At 45.6% G+C, this 17,709-nt stretch overlaps 1 protein-coding gene across 3 annotated transcripts in view; it reads left to right on the plus strand.

Moving 5' to 3' along the window:
• The window catches only part of AMPH (amphiphysin), a 240,644-nt gene that overhangs the window by 133,132 nt on the left and 89,803 nt on the right, over positions 1–17,709 (plus strand). For all 3 annotated transcript variants that reach the window (XM_087821084.1, XM_016199145.2, XM_016199144.2), the window contains exon 4: positions 10,361–10,455. In XM_087821084.1, coding sequence (XP_087677210.1) covers positions 10,361–10,455 — 95 coding nt within the window. The remainder of the gene's footprint in view (positions 1–10,360; positions 10,456–17,709) is intronic.

Raw genomic sequence — 17,709 nt, forward strand, 5'->3', positions numbered from 1 at the left:
TCCCAAGAGAACACTCACAGAGTCACACTTAAGCCTCTAGTTGGAAGGGGCAAGAATTGTGGCAGTGACAGGTGTGGAGAATTATCAGGAATCACAGTCCTGGACTGCCTGTGATTTGTGGAGACCAGCCACACCTGTAACCCTGACACTGTATGGGGACAAAGAGGCCATGGCGTTGGTTTCTGCTGCAGCTATAAAAGGCAAAGAAATGAGGCCAGTGGTGGAGGGAGGAGAGAGCATTAGGGACGAGGGTTCCATCTCTTCCTGCCCGGTATCATCCAGCTCCCAGCAGGGGTTCATATCTGAGTGTACCTATGGGTATGATGGGTCACAAGGCAGATTTTGAGATCAGTGAGGAGAGAATGGAATGTCTCACAAGGGGTCTGGGATAAACTGGCCAAACATTCAGAAAAAAGTGAGACTCCCAACATCACAATCTACTCTCTCCTTCTCAACTCCAGATATAATAAAATTTTAAATACATGTTCAAAGACGTATACTAGAGTAATTAAAATAAAATACAATAGACTTAGTCTCTAGTGTTGGGTGACAGGTCTTTACTAGGGTGTACTGTAGGAGCTCCAATACTCACTCATTAAGTTTCCAAATTCTAGAGGGATCAGGTAGGGAGAAAAATATAGATGTTTTGGTATTGCTTACAAAGATAATTTACCAAACTGCTCAAAGGAAAATACAAGCGCCCTTATATCTGGAAAACAAAATACATCCTCCAAACCAGCAGTACTTTGAACAAAGTCACAAAAAAACAATAACCATCCCCAGCTCACCCAGGCCCATGTGATCAGCTCCTCTCCATCCAGACCATCCTCCAGCACCTCCACAAATTCAGTCTGAAGGCATGATTGAAAATTTGTTCTCGGAAAACTATTTTAGAATAAGTCATAGTCCTTTCCATGGATCTTTAAGATGAAATCTCTTTGCAAATGCATGAGTAAAACAGTGTCTGCGAATGACAAAACTTAAAATGACATGATTATAGGTATGCTTATAAAGCAAGTGACAAAGATCTCTGCCTTTCTGTAAGATGTAACATTCCAAGAGAACAATTAGAATGCAAAAGTGCTAGTTTCTTTCTTCCTCACATGCTCCTCCTCCAGCTGGCACAGGGTTGGGGGCAGCATGGACTGGTTCTTTTTGAACAAGTATCTCCTTGTAGGAGTAGGGTCCCACTTAACTGGGGTTTTATTCTGGGTGTGCTACCACAGCCCGGATTCAGGCCAGAGTCAGCTTCCTCCTCCTCAGACTAGCAAACTGGACACTGTGCCAACTGTGCCTGGCAATCCTTTGGCTTCCCTGCTTGATCTTTTCCCAAGGTTCTCAGGATTTTGAGCAATCAAGCCCGAGGCAGGGGTTGTCCCCCCAGTCCCTTGTTGATCCCTATTAATCTAGAAGCTTGCTACTTCAAAACATATGGAACCTGTGGCCCATCTCAGAATTTCCCCTGGCCACCCCAGGAGTGTCCCTCCTCCCAATCTCCCCGGGATTTCCCTCCAGGGATTTCCCTGTTAGGCATGCCCACATCCTCGGACTGGAAACCGGAGTTTTCTGGACTATACTGCCAATCCTGCCTGCTAAGCCAGGTGTACCATAGGAGCTCCAATCCCAGGAGCGCCACGCTGTTCTTTGCTAGTCCAAAAAAAAAACACCACATGGAGGACCAGAGGGGAAAGACATAGCCTTTATTATTACTTGCATAGGGGAAGACCTGATGGTGGTTGGTCTTTTGAGTGAGTTTCCTCACTAGGCCAGGGTCAGATAGGGGCTTACCTAGCAGTGGGGAGAGACAGGGAGCCATGCTGGGAACAGCCTGCCTGCAGGCCACAGAGAGCCTGGTGAGGCTCCTTGAGCTGTCAAGAATGTGAGTGTGTGCTGCTCTGCTCCTTGTGGCTGCTGGCCAGGGATAGCTTTCAGGAGAGCAGTTTGGAAGAAGCCTTTAAATGTGTTGTTTGGCATGCCTTTTGACATAGTAGTTCCATTTCTAAGAATTTATTCTAGGAACTTCAATTCAGATGTGTGAAATTAATTTCAAAGAGAGTGATAAATAATAAAATAATGAAAATCTTAATAGTAAAAATTAGTCATGATAAAAAATTAATGAAATTGATTTTTAAATTAAATACAGTCAACATACAATATTACATTAGCTTCAGGTGTACAAGCCAGTGATTAGAAATTTATATAAGTTACAAAGTGATCACCAGGATAAATCTAGTACTTATCTGACACCATACATAGTTAGTTATTACTCTATTATTGACTATATTCCCTGTGTTGTGCTTTACATTCCCATAACTATTCTGTAACTACCAATTTACACTTCTAAATCCCTTTACCTTTTTCACCTATTCACCCAACCCCTCCCATCTGACAACCGTGAAAATGTTCTCTGTATCTGTAAGTCTGTTTTTGTTCTGCTTGTTTGTTTATTTATTTATTTTTTTAGATTCCAGATGTAAGTGAAACCATATGGTATTTGTCTTTCTCTGTCTGACTTATTTCACTTAGCATAATACCCTCTACGTTCATTCATGTGGTTGCAGATGGCAAGATTTCATTCTTCTCTTATAGTTGAGTCACATTCCATTGTATATATGCGCCACTTCTTCTTTATCCATTCATCTATTGAAGGACACTTAGGTTGCTTCCATGTCTTGGCTATTGTAAACAACACTGCACTGAGTATATGGATGTATATGTCCATTCAATTTAGTGTTTTGGGTTTCTTCAGATAAATATCCAGAAGTGGAATTCCTGGATCCTTCTTTGTCTCTTGTTATAGTATTTGTTTTAAAGTTTATTTTGCTAGTAGAAGTATTGCCTTGATTGCTGTTGGCACATCAATGTGAGGGATTGACCCTCAGGCCTATTGGCCACGAGGAGGACAGGGACTGCAGCTACAGTGGAGTAGCTGGGTAGGAGCCCATCCCACAGAGCAAAACTCTACTCTTCAGCAGGGCTCTGGTGCCTGCTGAGTCTGCCCCTTGTGTGTTCATACATGGCATAGGTTGGGTCTATAGCTGGTCACCAGATGTGTTGGCTCTGGGGCCTCCTGGAAGGTGCAGGCCAAGATCTTCTGCCACCTGTGGTCTTCCAGGACCACCTGTCATGAACTACAGAGTGATCTGCAGATGCCTGCTACTTGTGCTGGACTTGGAGCTGCCTAGGAGTGGCCAAGCTGTGAACTGAGTATAGGTGTAGCTAGTGCCAGGCCTGGGGTCATTTAGCAAGAGGTTCAGGGCATGCCCAGGCCAGGTGCTGCTTGTTTAGGGTTTGTGAACTTTTGAGATATTTTAGGAAAGTCCACAACATGAGCTAAGACAGGGTATTTGTATGGTAAAGCCTCTGGAAGGGGCCCCCAGGTTGAGTGGGGTGAGGTCTCAGGGAATCAACAGGGCAGGGTGAATAGTGTTAGGTTGATGGATACTCAGATATGGTGCCCACCTTCACATGCAGGGGGAAGGCTCAGCAAAGGAACAATGGCCTCTGCCAGCACTTCTGTCTGGGAGAAAGCTGCCTCTCCATCTCTTGCCCTGAAGCCAGACATTTCAGATCCTCCCCATATGTCCCTGAAACCTTTCAAGTTGCTGCCCCAGCACTGGAGCTCAGAGAAAGTAAGCCTAAGTAAGTTTGTGTGGGCCCTTTAAGAGGAAGCACTGGGACTCCTGCAGCCTTTCATCTCACTGAGCCACAATCCCCACTGGTTTTCACAGCCAGAAGTTATGGGGACTTCTCTTCCTGTACTGGAGCTTTGGACTGAGGGGTTGGGACCCCCCACTCCTTTGGGGGACCTCCACAGCCTATTTTTCCTGAGTTTTAACCACCACACATTATATGGGACCAGCTTATTCCATGTCTCCCTTCCTCTTACCAGTGTATTCTCAGTTATAGGGCTTCCGTTCAGCTAGATTTCAGGTGGTTCTGAATGCTGTCTGTAGTTTAGCTGTAACTTTGATATGGTTATGGGAGTATGCCAGTATCACATTTATCTACTCTGCCATCTTAACCGGAAGCTAAAGTTGATTTTTAAACTAAAATGTATTTAAGTTTTATATGTAAGACATATAATTTTAATCCTCATGACAACTCTGCGAGGCAAGTACTTTATTATCTTTATATTATACGTAAGAAAAACAAGGTGCAGAGGGATTAAATAACTTGTCCAAAGTCATGTGCCTCGTAAACAACAGGCCTGGATATATACTCTGGTCTGTGTATCTCTAAGGCCCTGCTCTTATCCACTCTTATACTGCCTTTGAACTGTCTGACCATTGGTAGGGCAGTAGTTTCACATATTAGAGTTCATTTATACAATGGAATAATGACAATTTACTACTGTTAGTTTTTTTAATGAGCACTTGGTATGTGTTAATTTGTGTAATGAGTGTTTTAGGCATATTACCTCTTTGTAACCACCCAACACAGCTATATGATAAATGACATTAGCCTTTTCATTTTTTAATCCTCACCTGAGGATACTGAGAGAGAGAGACATTGACATGAGAGAGAAACATCGATTGGTTGACCCCCTTACTGGCCTTGACCAGGGGTTGAACCCGTGAACTCTTTTGTTGCACATGACGATGCTCCAAACAACTGAACCACCTGGCTGGTGCTGACATTAGCCTTACTTTACATTTGCAAAGAAGTAAGGCTCAGAGAATTTAACTTCTACAAACTCATAGAGTTCATGATTAACTGCACTAAAATAATTAACCTTAAGTATTTATTATTTATAATAGGCCAGTCAGAAAATAGAAGGCATTCTAGGTATTTCTTTAATTATTGATTTAGGATTTGAAGACAAGAGGTCATATATTATTTTAAACACAGAATTTTTTCTGTTAGCTGATTTTTTTAAAAACTGGAAACAGTTGTTGAATAAATGAGTGAATTGGATCTCTTTCCCAAAAATGTAGATATTTTGGTCTATTTTACCACTTTAGTATGGAGAATCCTGTTTAAAAAGACTGGCTTAATTCTTTTCCTTAATGTGGTCTAGAAGGAGAATCCACTGAGTGAAGTGTTAGCTCCAGAGAGACACTGGGTGGACCACCAGGGCAACCTTTCTTCTACTTCTAATGGTCACATCTCCAGAAGGAGTAAGGATCAATCACGTTTTCCTCATTGAATGATGTTAACAAATGGCACTCCACAAAAGAGATCCACATTTACATTACTTTAACCAAGTAATCCACATTTACATTACTTTAACCGGTTACATTACTTTAACCGGTTAAAGTAAATTTTTAAACAGGGTACTAAAGAGTTTATCAGTACCCTTGACATATTAATGTAATTACCAGAATGCCTAATGGAGTAGGCAGCATTTCCCAATTATTTAACTGCAGAATGCTTTTCTCTTTTCAAAGTCTTACAGAGTTAGAGTTCCTTGGAGCACATTTTGGGTTTTGGGAACACACTTAAAGACAAGGGTTATACATTAAGTCGATCAATAATTTTTATTTTCAAAGTGCCTTCATGGCACATTTTTCTGTTTTCACAAAAAAGAACTCTAGCCAACTAATTGTACTATACTGCAGGCAAGGTTATGGAGGAATAAGATGTAGTTCTGTAGGGTGATGGGCTCTGGGTCTAGTTCCAGGAACAATCGTGGGAAATCACTGAGCCTCTCAGTTGCCTTGGTTTCCTTATCTATAAAGTGCTCCAGTTATTCTTAGAAACCTCCAAATCTCTACCACCACCACCGGGATTCTGTGAAATTGTGTTAAACTCTACTCATCTTATCATCACTAATCTCTGGGTGGCATTCACCTCGTAGGTTTTTATTATTTCTGCTGATTCTTGAGCTTTGTAAGGTAGATCTTATGCTCTCATTCATTTTAGCAGCAAACATTGCATTCAGCCTCATTTATGGGCCTGACACTCTTCTAGGGGATGGAGATGAGAGATGAACAAGACACAGTGCCTGCTGTCATGGAGCTTGCAGTAGAGATGGGGAGAAAGTTGAATAAACAAAAAAGCCTGATGTGCATTGTAATATGCATTTTAACAGAAATATGCATTGTATGCTGTTCTGTGAAAAGGCTGTGTGTGCCAAGTGGCACCCAGATGCCGAAGGAGCCAAGAGACCCAAGAACCAGGCAGACAAATCCAGCTTTTTGACTTACAGAGTTTAATAGGGAACTTATGTACAGAAATGGGTCCTGGGCGGCAGCAGGACATTCTGATCTCTGAATCTTTCACCTTCTAGACCACCCTCTTTTATCCTGCCTTAGAGATGGGCCTAGGTACAAGGAAAGAAGTGTGTGGGTGGTCAGGGGGAGACCAGACATTGGCAGGCCCAGGGCCAGGGTGAACTAATGAGGTAGATAATATCTAGGGCTCCTTGCCCCACAGGAAGGAGTAACTGAAGCTCTGTGACTATCCTGAAACCTCTATACACATTCCAGAGTCCACTGAGGGCTCAAAGGTCTGGACTCATTCACTCAAAAGTTAATCTGGTATAAGCTTTATGACGGACTCAGTTTTTCAAGATGGAGTCAGCTCTGTCCACACATGTGCCATCATAACAGAAGACAGACCCTCACTCTACTTAAGGGACAGGATACCAGGTCAGGAATGGTCTTTCCTAGGAACTTACACTTGAATGGGCCTGGTCATCAGGTTATAAGATATACCAAAGAAGGAGGTTGATGCTGGAAGGACTTTTCAGGTAGAAGGGCATGTAGGATATTGAGCTCAATGGAAAGGCAGGCAACGTTTGTACAAAGAGGTGCTTATGTGTTTCATCATATTGGGAGCTTATTCCATCAGCAGGGAAGAGTATCATTACATTATTATAGGCAAGAATATGAGTCACATGATCAGATTAGCATTTTAGAAAAGTGATTTTTGTGGTTGTGTGGAATTCAGGCTAGAGGAAACGAAACTCCAAGGAGACTTAGAAGTCTAGCACAATAATAATAATGGTAAGCATTTATTGAACTCTTACGTGCCAGGCACTGACACAAGTTTTAACTGTTTAATTCCATGTGATTCTCACTGCAACCTATGGCATGCACTATTATTTATTAGTAATGTATGCTTTGGAAAAATGAGATTTAGGGTAGCTGGGTAATTTGCCTAAGATTGCACAGATAGTATATGATGGAACCAAGATTTTAACACAGGCCGGTTGATTGCAAATAAGGATCTTAATTACTGTGCCACACTGCCTCCAAAAGTAGTTTTTATGAAGGCTGACATTTGACTGTTCGCTGTGTGTAAGTGCTTGCTCAACCATTTACGTGAGTTATTTGGTCTAATCTAAATAATAGATGATGGGTTCTTTTTGAGTGCTGTGGCAGTGGGCCTGGAAGGAAGGGACTTCATTTGAATATCAGACAGAATTGGCTTGTCTTGCTGACCAATTCAGTAAAATAGGATGCATGAAAGATGACTTCCAGTTTTCTAACTGAGACAACTGGGTGATACGAGGATTGGGAAGAGGAGTGAGGGCAGGTTTTGACAGGAAAGTTCTGTTTGTTTTGAATATGTGAAGTTAGAGGTACTGGTAGGACATCCAAGTGGAAATGTCCAGTAGGGATCTGGAGTGAGGAGTCACTGGGATGTGGGTAGTAGTGGAGGCCAGACACGGGGATAGTGAACACACAAGATCTTTCTCTAAGTAGAGCATAGCCCAGGTGGTGTAATGAATTATATGTGACTTGTTATGTGGCAACATGACCCCAGCTGTAGGGCTGTTTCATAATCTGCCTATTTTTCCCCTACTAACTCTCCCCTCTGACACTCTAGACTAAAGACTTCCTTTTACCTGAGGCAACCCCTGTCTTCTTAAATGACTCTCTTCTAAACAATGGGTAAAACTTGCAATATTTTAGATATTCTGTTGGTGGTTTAAAGCTGCTGCTGGTTATTGTAATAATGCATTTTAACTGATGTTATTTTTAACTAAAACATATCCTCAGGCTGCTTAAGCAAAGAGGACTGGTGTAGCAGTGTAGTCTATGCAACAAATCTCAGATCATGAAATAGAGACTCACAAATTTGGTTGCAAATGTAAATAGAGGTTGTTACAATAAATGCCTTGGAGAAAGCCCAAAATTTTGAAGAGAGGGAAGTGGTTCCTATCTAGTAGTAAGACAGTAATTCTTCTATGAAAGTCACTGATCTTTTAAGAAAATGTTGGCTATTAAATGTTATTAAATGCCATTTAGCATCTGTTGTGCTTTAATGTTGCCAAATTACATTGAAGAAACTTGGGTTTTAGCTTTTTTCCTCTTGTGTCTGTCAGCAGAGTAAATTCTGAGTTCCTGAAATCTCTGCCAGTCTCTGTGCTCCTTAAAAGCAAGGCGTGTGTCTTGTTCACTTGCATATCCTTCCAAGTACTTCCTATGAAGTGTTCTAGGAACAATTTCTGTGTCAAAATGGATTCGTTCCAAATTGTCCATCACTACTTAGCCACACAGCAATTAGTAGTTATTTTTGGCTGCTAGACATATTTACTGTAACATTTTGCTTTCAACCTCAATGAGTAAGGGCTTATGTAAATTTATTTTAAGCTTACATTCACAGTTTTATTTTCACCATAAAGGTTATTTGTCCAATAATACCATTATTTCTTTTCCTTCTTATTAAGAAATTAGTAACCTATCTAAACAGTTGTTTATAAGGAAAAAACTTCAGAAGCCTTTTGGCATCTAAATATGGAAGGGGATCATCCAGTGACTAACATTTGGTATGAATTTTAGGGTTACATTTTTAGTATAGATTTGCCTGTACTTAGGGAGGGGTGAATGTGGACACTTGAGATCATGTTGCACCCACCTCACAATGACCACATGTACAAGAGAGAGCATCCTCATTTGCTTGAATTCAAAGTGTTAGGGGACAGATGCAGGTTTTTGCATGATTTTTTGGCTTTTGTACACCTACAGGACTCTCATTTCATCAGAGTTCCCAGTGACTTGAGTCATCACTGTTTTCCCCACCCTAGTCTGCTGGGGCTTCATCCTGTGGTTGAGGTGTTTCAGCCTGTTGTAAAGGATTCCTTTAATATGCTCAGTGATGCACTTCATGGGGAGAGGCCTACAGGCTTTGACACTTCATGTGGCCCTGAATCATGTTCCAGCCAATAATGTGCAAAGACCAAATATGTATCTCCTTGTTATCAGGGGAAGGAAAGTGGGGTCATTCTGTGCCTAGAGAATGGGAAAGTACTATGAAATACCAAATTACATGTTGACTTTTATACATACTCTTCAAGGATATACTTCTGTCATTTCAGACATCTTTTGTTTTGTTTTTTCTCTTTCAATGGAAGCCAGAATGGACTCCCTTAAATCCAACAAGCACCCAGTTGAGTCTAGACTGTTGCAGCTTACAGTTTAAAAAAACTTTCTATCTTTGATTCACTGGCATTAAGTTATAAGTTGTGTTTTTGTTTCCAATGACAGCACTCATTCTCTCCTCTCCCTTTATCCTGCCCCCTTTCATATTTCGTAGTCACAAAAGCCAAGAAACCAACTCCACCAGGTTCCACCTTCTGGCTGGTGTTAGAGAAGCACTTCTCCAAGTCACCAGCCAAAGAATCCATCTTGTTTTGTTCTCAGCCTGAGCTATCTCCTTGGCCATCCACACTTCACCTCCGTGTTTGGAAGGAGGGGTAGAAAAGACTTGGTGGTACTTCATATTACCATATTGCACTTGGAAACTTTATATCTATCCAATTATTAATAACCAAATTATTATAGCATACCAAATGTATTTCTACTGAGATTCTGACCCATAGACTTAAGAGTGTTAAGCTTTCTGAGAGTTCTGATTTAAAACTGTATATATAGATTTTAATAATATTGGAAAAATAAATATTTTTTTTCCTTCAAAAATTGTTAGACCACTTAAACCACCTTCAACTGTTATGTCCTAAAAGTCTATTGATTTTGCTTTTACCTGCTTCTAAAAAATGCTTCATTTCTTGTGTTTAAAGTCATTTAGTATTAATTTTATTTTGGGGACTCTGTACTTTTATGGACAAGTATTCTAGGTGTCCTATACATTTATGGTTCCATGCCATTTAGCAAGTGACAGCATGCATAATAGGACACATTATTATTGTTGTTTTCAGAGTAGGACACCTTGTTGATTTTGTCAAGACCCAATATCTATCGTCATGTAAATGATAGAAAATGCACACTGTAATCAAATAAGTCTTAGAGAGCCCTCAAGCAAGGATGTGATTATAGATGCAATTAGCAGCTGTGCCTCCACAATTTTTGCTTAAATGATTAATGAATATTTTTCTCTCACGTGGAAAAATAGGGGAAAGGAAGAGACTCCTCAGGCATTTCTAACAGGAGTTGTTTTTCTCCAACGCTAGGCATGCAAGAAGCCTCGATGAAGCTCACCGAGTCGCTGCATGAAGTCTATGAGCCTGATTGGTATGGACGGGAAGATGTGAAGATGGTTGGAGAGGTAAGAGCCAGGATGGCCCCACACAGGAGGCCTCAGGGTGCTTCTGTTAGCCTCCCACTGATTTCTGTGCACTCAGCCTATTCCCTGATCCCTCTTACCACTTCTTGGCTTTAATCATGAGGGGACACCAGGAACCCAGAAGGCACCATAAAATTCTGCCACCCAGATCATCCCAAATTCAGTCATTAGAGAACTGATTGTAAGGCCACTTGGGTAGAAAGCTGTGGTTAAAGGTTATTTTTCCTCAAAATAAGAATAGCATTTTTCTGTCCCTTACTACCCATCTTAACAGTCCATTTCAGCAAGACAATGGGCTCATGGCATGTGGTTGTGTACTGACTTCACCTCTGCGCCCTTTCTTTCCCCATCCCTCTTGGAAAGCAGGGACAGGAGCTGGGAAGAGCATCTATTTCACTTAAACAACAGCTAGTCTGTTCACTGGTCTGCAGAGCCTGGGGACAGATGCAGTTGGCCTTCTAATAGGAGTTTAACTTCTTGAACGCCTTGTTCCTAGACACGTCTTAACACCTGAAATCCAGTTTATAGCCGAGGGCAGTCTGGAAGTGAGCAAGTGGATATTACTCTTTTGAGGAAGGTTGAATGGGCCAGGTCTGTGTGATGAGTGAGGTTGGACAAGTTCTTTAACTTCTTGGGCTTTAGTTTCCTCATGTGCAAAGGGAGAATAATAAGTGTGCCTACTAATAACACATTTAAAGTTTTTGTATTCACATCACTGCCATCATGCCCAGTTGTTCATTTATTACTGATATTAGAAAGCCACCTGTCAGGTTGTTGAGGAACCGGAGACATTTACTTTATGGAAAGACCAAGCAGCACTCGGACGCTCGGGGTTCAGGAGGTTTATTTTATGCTGGTGGGCCCAGAGGAGTCCAAGTCCAAAGTCTGAGCCCAGAGCACAGTCAGACGAGAAGTTATATACTGTACATGCTTCCGCCTACCTTGGGGTAGGAGGGCAGGGCTAACCTATCTAGTTTGGTGCCTGGGAAAGTTGGCAGACTGCAGGAAGGGGAAGTCCTGGGGGAAACTGTTGGCCATTTTAGACCGAGTTTTCCCTTATCATTCCCCACTTTGATGCCCTGGAGGCAGCAAGCCTCAGAGGGCATCATTAAAGTCATCTAGCAGCCAATACCCTCATAAAGCTAGGACCTTGGCTGTGGTTAGGCGGGAGACTGAATTTTAAAGTCCAGTCAGGAGGGGCTGTCACAGCAAGTCCAAGTCCAAGGATCATGGTGATGAATACGGCTGCAACTAGGAACCAGAGGTGTTCTGTGCTCATCAGGTAGCTGTCCACCTTAGCTGGATCTTGAGGGGTCTCCAGTCATCTGAGCGCTCCTCCTCAGGAATAATGTGGGCTTTCTTGACTCTGGAATGATGGACCCACGGGGTGATACCTGTAACTTTAAGAGCAATGGGGGTGGTTAAAACTACGGTGTGGGGTCCTGTCCAACGTGGCCTGAGGGTCTCCTTTTTCCGATCCTTGACTCATACTAGGTCTCCTGGGATGCTTCCTAAACTTGGGGGGAGGCCTTTCATATACTATCTCAAAAGGGGAAAAGTCTAACTTTCCAGGGGTGCAGTGGGTACGTAGCAGGGCCAAGGGCAGTAGATCTACCTAGGAGAGACTGGTTTCTTGGCTGTATTTGGCTAATGTTTCCTTAAGGGTACAGTTCATGCGCTCTACTTTCCCTGAGCTCTGAGGCCGGTATGCCTTGTGGAGTTTCCATGATATGCCAAAGGCCTTCAACAGGGTCTGGATGATTTCAGCTTATGAAGGCTGGTCCATTGTCACTGTGGATGCTCAGCGGTAGGCTGAATCTAGGGATGACTTTCCATAGGAGGGCTTTTGTGACTTCTCTGCTTCTTTCAGTCCTGGTGGGAAATGCTTCGGCCCATCCTGAGTATGTGCAAACTAAAACTAGGAGATACTTGTACCCGCGCCTGGACAGGACCTCCGTGAAATCTCTCTCTAGGTCCTCAAAAGGGGCGTTTCCTGTTCTCTGGACTCCAGGAGAGGGCCAAGGCATGGAATGCGTGTTGTTCCACAGGCAGCGCACCGTTCCCCTACTGCTTAGCACAGCGCCCGCAGATGGCTGATGTAATACTGTTTTTTCAGAAGGGTTTCCAGGGCAGTTTTTCCAAGATGGGTGAGCTAATGGTACTCAGGTACCAGGTGAGGCCCGAAGATTACCGGGACTATGATACGGCTATCCAGTAGTGGCAACCAGCCCTGTGCCATGAAGGTAGCCCCTTCTTCCTTGGCCCATTTAGTCTCCTCAGGGGTGTACTTAGGCTGGTGGGAATCTTTTACTGGGGCGAGGACTGGAGTTGGATCTGGATGGGACAATTCCTTCTGGGTGGCTGCTTTCGCTGCCTCATCTGCTAAGCGGCTTCCTTTTGCAGAGAGGTCAATTCCTTTCTGGTGTCCTTTGCAGTGGAAAATGGCTGCTTCCCTTGGGAGCCAAACAACTTCTAGTAGTTTTAAGATTTCTGCTTAATAGTTTTTCCTGCTGTTGTGAGGAGGCCTCTTTCTCTGTAGATGGCCCTGTGTATGTGGACCATGGCAAATGTGTAGCGGGAGTCAGTGTAGATGTTAACCTGCTTGCCCTTACCAAGGGTTAGGGCCTGGATCAGAGCTTGCAGTTTATCCCTCTGTGCTGACCACTTGGCGGGCAACGCCTTTGCTTCTAAGATCTCTTCAGATATGGTTACTGCATACCTGGCCTTGTGGACCCCTTCCTGGAGATAGCTGCTGCCATCACAAAACAGTGTTAGCTCCGGGTTTTGGATGGCCTGGTGCCACAGGTCCGGGCGACTCGCACTGACCTCATCAGTTACCACTGCACAGTCATGATCCTGCTCACCTTTGTGGAGAGGAAGGTGGCTGGGTTTAACCTGCATACAGTTTCCAGGGTGATGCGGGGGCTCTTGCAGAGTAACCCCTGATATTGAGCTAGGTGGGAGTTTGAGAGGAACTGGTGCCCTTGGCTGTTCATGAGCTATACAACTGAGTGTGGTATCTTGGTATTCAATTCCTGTCCGAGAGTGAGCTTGTCAGCTTCCTTGATGAGGAGGATGGTAGCTGCTAGGGTACAGAGACAGGGGGACTATCCAGTGGCTACTGAGTCCATTTTCTTAGACAGGTATGCAATGGGCCTTTGCCATGGACTGACAGGCTGTGTGAGTACCCCAAAGCTATCTTGTCCTTTTCATGGATGAACAGGTTGAATGGTCTCTCAAAGTCAGGCAGTCCCAATGCAGGGGCTTGTCCAAGGGCTGATTTGATGCTCTGGAATGCCTCCTCTGCTTCCTCTGTCCAACAGAGGACTTCAGTCAGGACCAGCTAAGGCAGCATAAAGGGGTCTCACTATTGCTGAGAAGCCCAGAATCCACATCCAGCAAAACCCTGCAGCCCCTAGGAACTCTTGAAGGCTTCTCTTCATCTGAGGTGTGGCAGCGAGGTGATCACATTCTTTTTCTTGGGTCCTAGGGCCCAGCGGCCTTGTGAAAGGAGGAACCTGAGGTACCGGACTTGCCGTTGGCCGATCTGGGCCTTCTTCCATGAGACGCGATACCCAGCTTCTGACAGTAATTTGAGGAGGGCCCGTATTCCTGCCATGCAATTTTCCTTGGTTTCGCTGGCAAGGAGTAGGTCATCCACATACTGGATAAGGGTACATTGGACAGACACCCTCTCGTGGGTAAGTGGCTAAGTCGGCAGCTGGAGCCTCCTCGAACAGGGTGGGTGAGTTCTTAAAACCCTGTGGTAACTGGGTCCAGGTCAGTTGCACCTGTCTTCCTGTGTCTGCATCTGTCCATTCAAAGGCAAATAAGGGCTGGCTCTGGGGTGCGAGCTGAAGGCAGAAGAAGGCATCCTTTAGGTCTAGGCAGGTGAACCATGTGGCGGTGCCAGGGACCTGACTGAGGAGGGTGTATGGGTTTGGAACCACTGGATGCAAGGGGACAGTTACTTTGTTGATGGCCCAGAGGTCCTGCACTGGCCAGTATCTACCCCTGGGTTTATTGACAGGCAGCAGGGGAGTGTCTCAAGGCCATTGGCATTTGACCAGGATACCAGAATCCCTGAGCTTGACTAGGTGGTCTCGGGTACCCAAGGGTGCCTCTCGGGGATGGGATACTGCCTTTGCCTCTGTGGGTGAGCTCTGGGTGTTAGCTCAACTATCACTGGGGCCTGGTTGACGGCAGGTCCAGGAGGGTTATCTTCAGCCCAGATGTGAGGAAATTCCACCCAAAACCTGGGGGGGGGGGTGTCACTCTATTCCAGAGTGCTAAACAGCCTCCACTCTCCCTCTCTTGGGGTGCCGACTGCCATAATGAGGGGTGTGGAGTCTTCCCTACTGGGGTGTAGCTGCAGGGTGGTAGCCCCTCCTGATCCAAAGGTTATCTGGGCCCCTAGCTTAGAGAGGAGGTCTCAGCCGAGGAGAAGGATGGGGCATTCTGGCATGTGCAGGAACTCATGCCGTACCCAATGGCCCCCAAGTTCACACAGCGAGCTTGGCAGAAGGATTTCTGAACTGCCCGGTCCCCTGTTGCTCCAAGTATTGTGGCTGTTCTCCTCCCCAGGGGGCCACAGGCGTAGTGACTACCGAGTGTTCTGCTCCAGTGTCTATCATAAAAGTCACATTTTGGCCCTCGACATTCATCCTTACCCTGGGCTCATGGGGCAAGCCCGGTCCCCTTACAAGGTTGCCTTCTTGTGGCTCCCCTTGATATTTGCTAGGTTTCCGAGGTTTTCCTGGACACTAATTTTTTCAGTGCCCAGTCTCCTGGCAATAGGCGTATTGGTCTGCCACCAGTGGGGCCCATCAATTTCCCCCCTTTGGTGGGCAAGTCTTCTTTTGCCCTCTTGATCCCTCCTCTTTGAGGGCCGCTGCTAGGAGGCTAACTTTCTTCATCTTCTTGTCATCCTCCCACTCGGCGGCAGCTCCTCTGTTCATATAGACTTTGTTGGCTATTTCTATCAACTGAGTGATATTCACGCTGGTGAAACCCTTCTGTTTCTGGAGTTTTCTCCGGATGTCAGGGGTGGCCTGTGCCATGAAGGCAGTGTTGACCATTTGCTGGCTCTCTGGTGCCTCGGGATCAAAGGGTGTGTAGATCCTGTGTGCCTTGCAAAGCCTTTCATAATAGTTCCCAGGGGTTTCCCCCAGCTGCTGTGTTACTGAGGAGATTTTGGCCATGTTCATTGGCTTTTTGGCACCCCCTTCGAATTCCACAGCGATTGCCTCCTGGTAGTGCCGGATATGGCCCTGGCTTTCCTCAGTGGTGAAGTCCCAGTTGGGGCGCTCCTTGGGGGCCGCCCTTAGGGCCCAGCCTGCTGGATCATTCACCTCTGCGGGGACATTATCTTCTAGCCATTGATGGCCCCCCCGATAATCCGACGCCTCTCCTCCGTGTTGAACACGGTACAGAGGAGCTGCTGGCAATCTTCCCAGGTTGGCCAGTGTGTCTGGAAGAGGGATTTTTTGAGGTCTATCATGGCCTGCGGCTTCTCAGAATACGGCGGGATGTTATGCTTCCAATTGAGGAGGTCAATGGTGGAGAAGGGCTGGCTGGTAGTACATCATGGAGTGGCCAGGTTGAACTATACCATCGTCATTCAGCCTCTCGGGTTCCCAAGACTCTCTGACTGGCATCTGGAGGGCTCCTTGGTGTGGGTGAAGTCTCCCAGCCCATCTGGGTGTGGGAGGGCCTTCTCCTCCTTGGGGTGGAGGTGGCACCGATGGTGGTGGAGTATTAACATCTGGCAGCGGAGGGGCCTTAGGTACTCGAGACTCTCTGAGATAGGGGGGTGGCCCAATGGGAGGCTCATCTTCTTGGTCTCCCACAAAAACTTGAGGGGTCTGTTTTCCTTCAGGCTGAACAATGAAGACCTTAGCCTCTCCCTGCCTGTTGGTGCAGAACCATATTCAAAGGGGGAGCGTCTTCACTATTTCTAACCAAGAATCTATATAAGGAAACTGGTCTGGGTGGCCAGGATTTCCTGTGACAACTTTCCAGACCTGGCTGATTGTGGGGACATCCAAGGTACCCCCTAAGGGACAACTGACCCTGAAGGTGGTCCATTCAAGTTCGCACAAAGTGCGAAGAGTGCTGGGAGTCATTTTGATGCCATAGTCCCCATAAAAGCCCTTCTCAAAGTTTTTCAGCATACAGTCTAAGACGGTGGGCTTTCCCTGATATACTCCCATGTTCCCGTGTACAGTGTCAGATACAGACAAAGGGTGGGGGAGTCCCCGAAGGGACCTTTCAAATGCCCATCCATCTGCTGCCTCTCTGCAACTTGTGCCAGCCTTGACTAAGGTGCACCCCTATAATCCCTGGGCCTGGTCAGCCGAAGCTGAGTTACTGTTATGTCATTATGGCCGACTACAAATACGGATTAGGGCCCACTCAGATCCCGTGGCTAGTGCCATGGGATCACAGACACATTCACTCTCACAGTCATTCAGAGGTTATTACATTTCCTCCCTGGTTAACCCTACCTGGGGACCACTAGAGGTCCTTGGGCGGTGATCAGGCTCCCCTTCCGCCCGTTCAGGCAGGCCTAACTCGGTCGTGGCCCCGGGGCCTTACTGTGTCAGATGCCCTGGCCCTGGTTCTCTCCCACCTCACCTCGAGCCTTCTCCTCTGTGACTCCTCCTCGCCATTCACCACCCTGCGCTCCCACCCACACCGGTGGCTGCAAGGTGCCAGCTTGGCTGGGCTTCCCCGTCAAAATGTTGTGGAACCAAAAATGTTGCGGAACCAAAAATGTTGCGGAACCAGAGACGTTCACCTTACGGAAAGACCAAGCAGCACTCGGAGGCTCAGGGTTCAGGAGGTTTATTTTACACCGATAGGCCCAGGGGAGTCCAAGTCCAAAGTCTGAGCCCCGAACACAATTGGGCAAGGAGTTCTACACCATCCATGCTTCTGCCTAGGTTGCGATAGGAGAGTGGGGCTGACCCATCTCGTTTGGCAGGTTGCAGGAAGGGGAAGGGGGCACGGCACTGTCAGCCATTTTAGACCGAGCTTTCCCTTATCAAGGTTAAAACGAAGAGCAGTTGTAGGAGCTCATGGATGTTCATCTAGGCACAGAAGACCTGGGAGATGCAGCCACCACGGCGCAGAGTAGGCCTGGTATGTTACGACGGCCTGCGCAGCCGGTGGAAAGATGAGTTAACAGTGCAGCATCAGGCTGCTTCAGGAAAGTTCTGACATCCCCACTTCTTT

The sequence above is a fragment of the Miniopterus natalensis genome, chromosome 10, assembly GCF_054644295.1.
Source record: "Miniopterus natalensis isolate mMinNat1 chromosome 10, mMinNat1.hap1, whole genome shotgun sequence".
NCBI classification, from domain to species: Eukaryota; Metazoa; Chordata; class Mammalia; order Chiroptera; family Miniopteridae; genus Miniopterus; species Miniopterus natalensis.